The 13,533-nt window shown below is 37.6% G+C and overlaps 1 protein-coding gene across 4 annotated transcripts in view; it reads right to left on the reverse strand.

Moving 5' to 3' along the window:
* Positions 1-711: 711 nt before the first annotated feature.
* The window catches only part of LOC150091098 (mediator of RNA polymerase II transcription subunit 12-like protein), an 825,386-nt gene continuing 812,564 nt past the window's right edge, over positions 712-13,533 (reverse strand). For all 4 annotated transcript variants that reach the window (XM_090374287.1, XM_090374270.1, XM_090374279.1 and 1 more), the window contains one exon: positions 712-1,272. In XM_090374287.1, coding sequence (XP_090230413.1) covers positions 837-1,272 — 436 coding nt within the window. In that variant the 3' untranslated portion in view covers positions 712-836. The remainder of the gene's footprint in view (positions 1,273-13,533) is intronic.

Below are 13,533 nucleotides of genomic sequence, written 5' to 3' on the forward strand. Positions count from 1 at the left end.
GAGGGCATAAATTCAAATTGAGGAAAGACAGATGTAGGATAGATGTGTTCGGAAATTTGCCTTTAGCCAGCGGGTGGTTGGTTGGTGGAACAGACTTCCATCCCTTGTGGTGGAGGTTGATAGCCTAAATAAGTTTAAGGCTCAGCTGGACAGGTATTTTGAACGAACAGAGGGGTGAAGTGGAAGTGGGGTTTTTTTTTTTTTTTTTTGGCTGATGCTGCATAAGCTTGCTTTCTTGCATCAAATGCCTCTACTAATGCTAATGCTATTTTTTTTTCCTAATTTCTTTGAGTTTTTCAATCAGTTCCATCAGTGTTTTAGACTCCCAGGTAGCAAGCCCTGCTTGTCATACCTAAAAGAATGTCTGTGACAGCCTCAAGGACCAACAATGAAAAAAAAAAAAAAAATAATAATAAATAATCGATTTTATGCATTTCTTTCAGTTTAAAATATATTTTCATAAATACAAGAACAACGATACCTAAAATCTGAAAGGTATTTAAAAATTATAATAACTGATAAACTGGACTATGATAATTGAATGGTTTTAGATTTCATTTTTTTTAGGTTCACAATGTGAAGATTCATCTAAAACAAAAGTTAAGACAGTAGAATATTTATTGCAAGAACATCTTACATCCATAACGAGTTGATATTCTAACAATATTTATTTAACAGCACTCACGGATTTTGTTCATTAAATACAGAATTTATGAATTATTTTGTGTAGTCTTTTATAAATAATAGTCTCAACAATGTGTACAAAATATTACAGTCTTTTTAAACCTATGGAACATTTATTCCTCTTAAAAATGCACCTTAAAATATGAGTTCTGTCAATATGGACCTGGCTGATGGAATGGATGATGTTGTGGAGGAGGATGTGGACCCTGGCTATTTGGATTCAGATGATGCTGTAAGTGAGCAACAAGAGCAGCTGTTTGTTGTTGCTGCTGCTGCTGTTGCTGTTGCTGCTGCTGTTGTTGTTGTTGCTGCTGCTGCTGTTGTTGTTGCTGCTGCTGCTGCTGCTGCTGCTTCTGCATGGCCATAATTTGTTGTTGGTGTCTCAACTGCTGCATATGTTGAATTTGCTGTCCTCCAGAAATGGCAGTGATAGCAGATGGATTTGCTGTATTAGCTCCATAGGCATTAGAATTACCTTGTACCATTCCTGATCCTGAGACCTGTATATGTGAACTTCCTCCAGCCCCAACCTGACTAACAGTTACATTAGGAGCTTGTAAGTTACCTTGAGACATGGGATACTGAGCTCTGGGGGGGAAAAATAATAAAAATTATGCTAACAGAACAATCAATATTATTTGCAGTAATATATCTAATACAGAATTTACACTTCCCGGAAAAATTATCACAGCCAGGCCAATTCAAGAAATTACAAGCTGGACAAACTCACTTTAAGTAGCTATTAAACAGCTGGACAAATACTTGGCTACCAGCACAAACAAAAACTGGAATTAACACAATAATTAGAAGGAAATTGAGGGGTCTACAAGGCTGTTTCTATAGATGACTGCAAAAGGTTCACTGCAACTCCACACATTTTCAATTGCCCCATGGTCATAATGCAAAGTACAAAGTCAAAGTTTAAGTTTATAGGATTGAACATAAAACACGAGAGGGCATTTCCTACAGAGCATTTTCATGTTTGTTATAATTATAATTTAACTTGCTGTTTCTCAATTAACACATTTTCTTATATACACTAAAATAATAATATTTTTATTTTATGTTTAGAGAATGTACATATGGTAGGTTGGGTGGTTAATGACATTAACCATGGTATTCTACTTCAATATGATCTAGATAAACTGAACTGGCTAATCTGGCTGAAAAGTAACATGAGAAGCACAACTGATAAATGCAATTTTGGAAGCAGTAATCTCAGGTTAACATACCATTTTGGTAGCATCAAACCCAAGTTAGTCAATAATTAAAAAGACCTAAAGGGGGTAACTGTACAGTCCAGCATAATTTTCTGAGCAGTAAAAAGGTCGTTGGGCATGAATTCTTGTATATTATTCATGGAATTCCATGAATAATATACAAGAATAATGTATATTATTCTTGTATATTTGAATTCCATGAATAATATTATTCATGGAATTCCATGAATAATATACAAGAATTCTGTCAACTGAAACAAACATGTGATTATCCCATTGTAATATGACATTGGTTAGGATACATTTTGAATAGTTCACATAGGGTTGGAAGCCTCATTTTAGGAAGGATACAGATATCTGAATGGGAGAAGAGAATATTTATAAGTAATAGTCATGTAGACAATGTGATTAATGTGTCTGAAGTTTTGGTGTCTGTTTTTCAGGTAAAATCTGAATGAGTGTAAATAGCTTGACCAGATTGTTAAAAGCAGTAAAATGCAAACAACATGTATTAATAAAATGAGGAAAATCAACTAAAATGTGAGGGATTGTAGAAGAAAACAATGTGTAAGATAACTGTATCATGTGAAGAGCCAAGCTTGAAGAATAACTCCTTACTGGACTGTTAATGCTTCATTAACAGTCCAGTAAGGAGTGAATAATATACTCCTTACTGGGCTGGACTGTTAATGCTTCATTACAGACTTAATCTGGGATAGTTTGTAAGCAGCCTATCTGTACTAAGAATATTTCCAATGGGAATACTGTTTGCTGTAGATAATCTGACTGTAGTCTATACAAGGGTTTGACTAATGACAGTTATTCAGCAGAACTGCTGATTTGGATGCAGCATTAGCCAGGTTGTTGCCCCTGATCACGATGTGGTTTGGAATCAGGCAGAAAAGATTGTCAAATTTGGATTCCCAAAGAGAATGTAACAGCTGCTGAACCTGGGCCAGGAGACGAGGTCTAATGCACTTAAGGAATCGGTATATGCTACAACAATGAGTTTTAATGAAATTCAAGTTCTATCACAACTTTCAGTGTGTATGCTACATTCTAGTGGGATCTAGTCAGATACAGCATTGTGTAAGAGGGCAGCAACTGATCTCACAGATAACTCTGAATTTGAAGCATCTGTACAGACAGTCAGAATCACAATAGCCTGTTCTGTGTGCTGCACAGAGTTACTTAGAGACAAAACAAGGTGTGGTATCCCTTCCACAGTTCTTGAGGGAAAAGCTATATGTTGGACAGTGAGTATGCCAGAGTGTAAGAAGCTGCCTAGGTATCCTTATTTATCATGATGTCTAGATCAGTTAATAGTTCATCTGACTATTAACTGATCTAGACATTATGGTAAATAATGTCTTCATATAAGACAAAGGGTCAGATGGTAGTCCAGCAGGTGCTGTATAGATTTTCCTGCTGTGGCTCAAAAACTTACATCTATTTTGTTCCAGTTGCCTTTAAATGTTTAATTTTCCAACATTCCCTTAATTTTAGAATAGTAGGTATCCACCCTGTACAGTAAGGCCATATGTTCCAAACCCATTAAGATGCTTTAAATGTCTAAAGTAGGGGATTCCCATATGGCCCAGCTGAGCCACTCTTGTTTATGCGCTTGCTAATGACAACGAGATCAGAAGAGTCAGCTCTGCAACAAAGCCAACTGTATCAACTGCAAAGGTGAGCACTCTGCATACTCCAGAGCAGGGGCAAGAAACCTTTTCAACCATATGAGCTACTTTAAAATTAAATAATCTTGAGATCAAGCTATCACAATTTTTTAGAAGTGTATCTCTAATTTTTAGGCAAACCTCTTGTTCCCCTCACTAATCTCACTACTCTTCTTTGCATCTGTTCCAACAGATCCACATCCTTCCTAAAAGAGGCTTCCAGATCCGTATCCAGTACTCAAGATGTGGCCTAATCAATGCCTTATGCATGCGAATAATTACCTCCTTATCTCTGCTCACAAAATAAATTCACATATCATTGACAAAATCCCATGAGCCATCCTAGTAGCTTGTTTACACTGCTCCAAAAACTTCTTGTCAGACTATAATGACTATAATTACCTCTAGGTATTTTTCTTTCTTCACTACCAGTACCACTCAATTGGTGTGTTATTCTGGGATTACTGCTTTCCATATGCCGCACCACATATTTTTCAATATTAAACTTCAATTGCCACTTCTCAGCCCACTACCTAGTTTTTCTACACTTTGTTGCAGTAGTATATTCTGATTATACTAAATTTAGTGATACTAATGAAGGTATTACTAGATATTGCAAACAAAACTTGTCCCCGGGGCTCACATCTGGTGAGTATGGGCTTGGCACACCCAGGGTCCTGAGCTGGATATCATCATTTTCTTCTCTTTCTTGGTGATTCCAATCTACTTTTCTCTCTCTCTCTCTCTCTCTCTCTTCTGGGCAATTCAGAATTTATTTTTTTTATGTCTGGTGCAGCATAAGTCTTGCACCATATGGCTAATAATGATAATAAAAAAAAAACAATGAGCCGAGCACTGAATCCTGGGGACTCCGCTAACTTTAATCTATGAAGAATAGTGTCCATTAATAACCACTCTCTGTGTTCTTCTACTCAATCATTCCATTATCCTATGGATAATGGAATGATTGGATAATGGAAGGATGACTGAGCAACTTGCCCTTAACACCACGTTTCTCCAGTTTGTATAGCAGTCTTTAAGGTGAAATAGTATTAAAAGTCTTCCTCAAATCCAAGTATATGATATCAACATTATTTTTTTGCATCCTATTCTTTTGTTACTGCATCATAGTATCCAAACAGATCGATCAGACAAGATCACATCTTAACAAATCCATGCTGCAACTGAAAAATAACTGCATTACTGTCATGATGTTTCTGCATTACTTCTTTAACTAGTGACACCACTATTTTCCCTGGAACAAACATTAAGCAAACACGTTTGTAATTATTTGTGTCACCTTTTGATCCCCTCATGAATTGGGGTTACATTCACAGATCTCCAGTCCATAGGAACCTCTCCTGAATTCAAGAATGTTCTCATATGGCTAAGGATTTGCTTACCTCTTTGCTGCTTCCCTTAATATAACTGGATAGATACAATCAAACCAAGGTGCCTTTTTTATGTTTAGCTTGAATAATATCTTTCCTTTCAGTTATCACAAACTCATTTAGTTCCGCACTACAGTTAAACAAACGTCTGGCATTCCCCTCCCTAAAGAATTCCTCACGTGCGAATGTAGATGCAAAATACCTATTCAGTATATTAGTAACTTGAGTGGGATCATCAACCGTTAAACCACTTATCCAGTGGACCAATGTAATTCATCCCCTTCCTTCTAGTGTTTACATAAGTATTTGCTATTTTTCTTTGCATTCTTTGACCAAAGAGTTCACATAATCTTCCTTAGCTTTCCTAACCTCCTTTGTGACACGAATGAAGACTAATTTTTATCTATTATAGGCTTCTATATCACCTGATAGTTTATATGCCAGATGAATTGATGAAACTTCATCAATTCATCGAACATCCATTTAGGTCTATGCCTTCAACAGTATATCTTACTTGCTATAAGACTAGTAACTTCTATTACTTCCCTGAATGCTTGTAATTTTGAAGTTGCAGTTTGTAACATCATTAGTTGTTCACAAGCACAGAATTTAAAAACTGTCTTTGACAGTAGTTATGGCTAAGTAAATTCCATATCAGTACACCGTGATCACTGCCACTCAGTGGTTCTTTTACCTACAGATTCTTAAAGCTTGAAGAATTGCTGATGATCAAGAGTGCTGCTTCCTCTATAGCATTCTGTTCTAGAAAACGGTCATCCAACAAATTTACAAAAGTCTTTCTGGTATGACCAACCCACAAATTTCAGTTAATATCAGAGAAAGTTAAAATCCCCATTATAAGACATTCTGATTTACTGGCCCACTCTACTTCTTTGTACAGTTGTTTGGTATTCTCATCATAGTCATTAGCCTATAGCACACTTCTATGACTAGTTTGTATTTACTGCAGTGTTCCATATCCACTGCTAATTTTTAATCATTCTACACATTTCTCTTCTCTGCCACTAGTCTCATCAGTTCATTTGACATTCATTCAAGTAAAAACCTTGAATAATCTCTTAGTTGATATAAAAAACACTTAGTAGCATCTATGATTACTTTCCTGAATTCTTTCTGTTCACAACTTGCATTTGGTAACATCATCTGTTGCTCCCACTGAAAAGAATTTAAAGATTGTCTAAGACCACACCTTTACGAAAGGCGTGGCCTTAGACAATTCGTGTTTAAGACAACACCTTTTGTAAAGGTGTGGTCTTAGAGAGGTAAAAAAAAAAAGCTACCTTTACAAAAGCAAAATCTACTGGCTCACTCTACTTGTCTGTGTAGATTTATTTTGTTTTGCCATACTGTTTTATAAACAAGCCATTTTTTTTTAATTTTTAGAGCTGAAATGCAAGAGGAAGACAGTTAAAATAATGTTGGACTGCAAAGGGTTAAATTTGGAAATAATGATATGTGGCAATTATCCATTAATTATGTAATGAAACACACTTTTACCAAATGAATAATTCAAAGTTAGTTTCTTAAGTGCTTATGACTAATTACACTAAATTTGATACAAATGTAATGTTTCAGGACTCTGGTCAGATTCTATCGTCAGACCAATATATGAGCCTTATAATATTTCCTCACTCCTTGGCTGTCCAACTAAGGCTGCTGCGTCATGTTACAGTATGGGATCTGTGTCAACAGTGGTGTAGCAAACTCTCAATTTGTGGACCTAATAAAGCGGCCAAGCAGTGTATATTCAAGCAAGAATAGCCAAGGGGAGACAACTGCTAGTTCAGCTTACAATTATTGGTACTAAATGAATTATTGGCGAAGGTAAAGAAAGTCAACACTAGAACGATGAGAAACATCGGATAACTTATGTGGAAAATTTGGTTCCCGATACGGCACTCTAGCACCACTCGCTCGGTAAACAGACGGTAAGTGTTATCAGTCTCGAGCAAAGTCGAGAACAATATACTGATTGACAGGTAGGTGTGGCAAACGATGTGTAATTGGTGTGCGAACACAACACACGATAACATCAGTTTAGTATCACTCAGAAGCACTAATGGTAACTTGCTCTAATGAACGCTTTCCACAATGGTTAAAAAAAGGTCAGATTACCTCCACGTGAATTTCATGGGAGCCTGAACCCCTCCTGAAATGGAGAGGGTAACCTAACCTTTTTTCTTTAGAATCATGAGTGGACTAGCGCATAAATGGTTTATTAACAAAATATTAATTTTTTATTACTATACTTGTATTTTTAAAGATACTCGTGCAGATACACACGTATCATAACGTCAATCAACACCCCAATAGCTATTCACTATATATATATATATATATATATATATATATATATATATAAAGAATCTTTCTTTCTTTTCCTATTATTTCGTAACCTACCATTTTAGTCAGGTTAAGAAATATAATGAAAAGTAAAGAAACCTTTTCCTTTTTTCGTAACCAAACCTAAATCAACAATATAATAAAAAAAACATAAAAAAACATGAAGAACATAAAAATGAACAGAACGAAACTTTTATTAATTTAGTTTTCATCAAAAAATCAACCAACGTTTTATTTTCCTTACAAATTTCTTCCATCTTTAAAAGATTCATCGCTACTATTACCTGTTTATCGTTCATCACAAAACTATTATGCACCGTTCTTTACTCATAAATACACACCATAATGCCAACCAATGACTACACAGTAGCTTGTCATCTGTCGCGTCGCCTCCGTAGCCAGGTGGGAAGGAGCAACAGTGCGTAGCACATGCTTCTTGATTAGACTGGGGTTCGAGCCCGTCACCACCAAATACGGAGGATGCGGAAAGGTCAGGGAATGACCACCGCATATCCCGGAGCAATATGGCCTTAGTTGCTAATGCTCCTAAAAACCAAATAACAAACAAACAAACATCTGTCACAGCCACCACAAATTATTTCATCGTTTGCCACGCCTACCTGTCAATCAATATATCTTTCTTGATTTCGGCTCCAGACCGATAACACCCACTGTCTGTTTACCGAGAGAGCAGTGCTGGAGTCTGGTGTCAGGAAACTAATTTTCCACATAAGTTATCTGACGTTTTTCGTCGTTCTTGTGTTGGCTTTCTTTACCTTAGTTGAATTGTTATTAGTGAAAAAAGTTCTGGGCAGGACTAATGGGAGTTAAAAATGAAGGCACATAGAGCTGTAAAATCTATCAAGATATACTGAAAGAAGCAGATAAAGGTTGCTCAATGTTTACCTACAGGTATAACAACAGTGGAATAACAGAGGCGTCCTTAGGGTCAGATTCTAGAAGTTTGGAAATCTGCAAATATATCTCTCATATGCAAAAGGTAGGTTCTAAAAGTCTGACTTATTACTGTAAGTCAGACTTCTGTGTAAGAAAAATTTTGGAAACTATGATTAATGAGGCAGTGCAGATTCTGTTATGATATACAAGATTACAATGTTTTGCATTAACATTTTACCACAACTTTTTATGTGGGAGAAAGATCTTTGATTGTTTTCAGGACAGCTAAGACTAACATTTGGTGCCATCTGTATGCAAATTGAGCTTGGCTATTTGAGGCTGGTTATTAAGTTACTTCAATGCCATTTAATGGGTTCTGTATTTTTTTTTTTTTTTTTTTTAAGAAAACTACAAAAAACACGAGAGGTATTAGAGCCTACAGTACTTAGTACCATACATGGGTTGGAGGTTGGGAAGATGAAAGAGGATATTTATTGAAATTAGACTTGAACTTCTGTAGACTGCAATTTTCAGGAAATACGTATGAAGGAAGAAAATGGCAGTTGAATGAATAAACGAGGAAGATGAAAAGTTGGTTCTGTGAGTTTGAAGTTGGACAGTAAATGGATGTTGGCTGGTGGCAGCATATGTTCAGACTGCTTTGAAAGCAAAGAGCAGGAATTATAGAAGTCAATTCAGAAGAACAGTGCTTATGGAAGTATCTGTAGAAAAAGCATGCAACAGAAACAGTATGTCTATGAGACAGAGAGTGGAGAGACTCTGTTAGAGATGAGTCATTTATTAACCTAATTGCCTCTTCTGAATGGAATCTAGAAGCCTGAGAGAGATTTTGGGAGCACCACCCCAGATGTGGGAATAATATTCCATGGTAGGGTGGATTTGCGATTTGAATAGAGTGAACAGCTGTTTGGCAGAAAAGTAATGCCGAAAACCAAGTTTTTTTAGATGCAGAGGAAGCAATTTTTGTTATGTGCTTGTGCCAAGAGAGATTGGAAATCAGGGTAGTCCCCAAAAGAGATATATCATCTTGCCTAGAAACAGGAGTGTCACCCAAGATAAGCATAGATGCAGAAGAATCCTTTTTGCGAGATATAAGGCAGTTTTAGAAGGATTGAAATCAACTAACTTGTCTTTGCCTCAATGGAGAATTACCTGGAGATTGGCATTTAAGGAACTGATAGCGGATATTCGAGAAGTTGAAGATGATTGGAGCAGGGTGTGGTTTCTCAAACTGGAAAGTGGAAGGCAATGTGCTATCATCAGCAAAACTATGGATAGAATTTCCGGTAAATCGAAAGTCAATAATATATAAAGGAAAAGAGTGGAGGAAAAGAACTGAACCTTGTGGGGGGACACTACATTAGTGGAGAAGTTAGAAGACAGAGAACCATCTACCATCACCTCAATGAGCATCAGAGAGAAAACTGGATAACCAATTACAAAAAGCAGTTGGCAAACCATAAGATGGAAACTTGTTTCTTCTTTATCTTCGCCTTCTTCCCATGTTTATATGGGGTCAGCATTTCTGTCCTTAATTCTTTTCCTCCATCTCTCCCTATCCTGGGCTTCCTCTCTCCTCCATCCTCTGCCACCTTGTCCTTCCATCTCAGCTTAGGTCTCCCCCTCTGCCTCTTCCCTATCACCTCCAACTTTTCACACCTCTTCCCTACATACTCCTCACTTCTTCGTTCCACATGTCCAAGCCACATCAACCTAGATTCCTGCATTTTTTTACTCAACCACACCTTAACTGTACCTCTGATGTAGTCATTTCTTATCCTGTCCTTGTCACACCACACATCCATCTTAGCATTCTCATCTCCACCACTTCCATCTTTTTCTCCTGGGCCCTTGTAATCACCCATGTCTCAGCACTGTACATCAATGTGGGTCTAACAACAGTTTTATACACTCTTCCCTTCATTTTACAATTTACTTTCTTATCACACAGCACCTCACTCATCTTTCTCAAGTTCAACCATCCACATTGCACTCTATGCTGTATTTCTGCACTCAGTCCTCCATCCCGCTCAATGTTCATTCCCAGATACTTAAATTTCGAAACTGATGGTAGCCTTTCCTCCTGCAGTTTTATAGAGCTCTCATCATTTAATACCATATATTCTGTCTTTGTTCTACTTATCCTCATACCTCTCTCTTCCAACGCTTTCCTCCATTCCTCCAATTTCTTCTCTACCTTTCCTTGAGATGGTTTGCACAGTTCCAAACAAGATGGAAGCTTGTTTAGAAGACCTTTATGCCAAACATGATCGAAAGCCTTTGAGATGTCAAGAGCAACTGCTTGTGTTTTGCCAAACTTTTCCATTCAATTTGTACATAAATGGGTAACACAAGCCAGAATATCAAGAGTGCATCGACACTAACAGAATCCATACTGGCAATCATTGATCAGAGGGAAGGTTTCTAGATAGTTTAAGAGTTGGTGGTTAATTGATTTCTCCATTGCTTTATAAAGATTAGAAGTAATTGCAATGGGACAATAATTGGATGGGAGTGATTTGTCGCCCTTTTTAGGAACTGGCTGTATATGAGCAAATTTCCAAGCAGAAGGAAAAACACCTGTTGAATAAGAAAGTGAAAAAAGGCGGCAAAGAACAGGAGTCAGTTCAGGAGCACAGGTTTTGAGAACAAGCAGAGAAATACCATGAGGACCTAGAGCTTTCTTAGCATCAAGATTCATCAAAATCCTTCTGACATCCTTTTGAAGGGAAGACCACTGGAGGCATTGAATGGAGAATGTTGGGAATGGGGGAGGTGCTTTACCAATCATTAATACATGAATTGGAAGAAAAATGGGCTGCTAGCAGGCCAGCTTTATCCTTGGCTGAAGTGACAATAGAACCATCTGGTTTTGACAGAGGAGGGAGCAGAGATGGGCAAAAGTTGCGGCCAATAGCTTTGGCAAGAGACCAGAATGCTCAACTACCATTAGGGCAAGAAGCAAGTTTTCTACTCTTAGCCTGTTCAAAATCTAGTTTGGATTGATTAATGAGAGCTTTACAATTGTTGTGAGCTGTGGTGTAGGCAGAAAATGAAACTGAAGAATTGGAAACAAGCCAATTACAATATGGAACATTCTTCTCTTGAACAGCCTTAGCACATTTATTGGAAAACCAAGGTTTAGATAAAGGACGAGATTTTAAAGTGGAGTGTGGAATAAAGGATCCCATTCCTACAAGAATAATTTCGCTGACACGATCTGAGAAAACGTTGACATCAGTTTGAAATAGTAATTCGACCAAGGAAAAGAAATCACGCGGGTCATTCCATTTTGCATTCTTGTAATGCCAAACAACACGAGGTTGAGAATAGCCATGAGATAAAGGCTCCATTGGAGAAGACACAATCACCAAGTTGTGATCTGAGGTGTCTAAAGGACCACTCACTTCGAACGTGTACTTAGAACGGTTGTTTGTGAGAAAAAGATCAAGTGTGTTGGCTGTATGGTTAGGATTGTCTGGTATTCTTGTAGGTAAATGAAAAATCTGTGCAAGGTCATTAGTAATTGCAAAAGTCTCGGCATCTTGACCAGCTTGGTATGTGTGACCAGAAAACAGAAGAGCTGGAGTTGTGAACATTAAAATTGCCAAGGAAAATTACCTCACTGTTGGGAAAGTTGGACTGGAGAAAGTCAAGTTGCAAAAAGAGGAAGTCAAAGGGCTCCAAGTGATTAGTGGAGTTGGGACAACGGTAGAGACAACAGATGGATTTGACTCAATAAGGTAGAGAAATTTTAAACCAGAGATGATTGAAAAGAGGAGATTCCAAATTATCAAGTCTCTGACAGGGAATATTGGAATGGACATATGCACAAGTACCACCTTTGATGTGAAAGGAATCATACAGAAAATAATTTGGGCAACTGAGATGAGCAGTGGTTGAATCAACCAATAACTGAGATTCCGTCAGAAAAAGTACATGGGGTTTGGCAGACTGTAAGTGGAAATGAACATCATTAAGATTAGAACTGAGACCACGTTTGTTTGGACCTACTTTTCTGTTTATGAGGGGACGTGCTCTTTCACTTTCGACCGATGTAAAGGATAAATTTTACCATACAGTGTTTACAGTGTTAAATTTTAACAAATTCTAAATTATTTTATACATTTCAAAAGCAAATGTATAGGAAATACTTGAATATAATAGAATCTTTAATTGTAGTATAACCTACATACAATTATTCCTGTCACGGCATGGTGGTGCCAGGGGTTAACAATACCTATTTACATCATACAGACAGCAGAGATACACATGAGAAATACATACGTGTTGCATAATATACATTAAGACACAAGCACAGTTCTATATTTTCAGTTTAGTAAAGATTCCCTTTCTGTATTTTTTGTTGTTGACCACTTCTTGGAGGTCACTGTTGATTGCATGCAGTGAGGGCAGCAGTTGCTTTGGAAGGAATCCGTTGGTAAGTACTAGCCGGTTATGGTCTGCTAGCAACTGTGCTGAAGACCGGAGATAAGGTGGGGGAATGCACTGAGAGCAGTGATACCAGAAATTCTGCTCTGTAAGTTTTCCAGTGGCCATCTTAATTGTGAACAGCAACCTAATTTCTCCAATGTACGAACAAAGCCTATGCAGTTGAAGATCATCTGCTGTGTTGCCCTGAGAGCTGGAGAAATGTGGAGTTTGGTGTTTGCCCATTTTAACAGCCAGAATTTGGCAGCAAATATCCTTTTAAGGTTGGATTTGGCAGCCAAGGCCCATACAGTACTGTTGGGTAGAGATTTGATACAATGTACCTTTTTACCAGGTGTGAGCCATTGGTGTGGCGTAGCTGTTGCTTGGCAACCCAGCATAGTTAAGTCAGCCTTCAATGTATGAGGTTAACGTGCTTGGTAGAGGATAGCTTGGAGTTGAAAATGACTCCCAGATCTTTGCGCATTTGAACACTTGAAGCTCAGGATCCAGCATTGTTGGGCTGCCTTTAGTGAAAAAATCATATGTGCCGATTTCAGAGGATTGATTTGGAGGTTGAATGCATGGAGGTAGTTAGTCATATCCTGTAGCTTCCTGTGTGGCTTTGGCTGCTGAGTTGGATGGCAATATCCTTGTAAGGAGCTTGACATTATTATTATTATTATTAGCTATATGGTGCAAGGAAGCCTGAAGCTTATGCTGCACCAGCCAAAAAAAAAAAAAAAAAAAAAATTTCCCAAGTTACCCCCTGAGAGAGAGAGAGAGAGAGAGAGAGAGAGAGAGAGAGAGAGAGAGAGGGGGGGGGGAAATCACCAAGAAAGAGAA

This window comes from Mastigoproctus giganteus, chromosome 1 (genome assembly GCF_048544385.1).
Source record: "Mastigoproctus giganteus isolate SK-2022 chromosome 1, ASM4854438v1, whole genome shotgun sequence".
NCBI lineage: Eukaryota > Metazoa > Arthropoda > Arachnida > Uropygi > Thelyphonidae > Mastigoproctus > Mastigoproctus giganteus.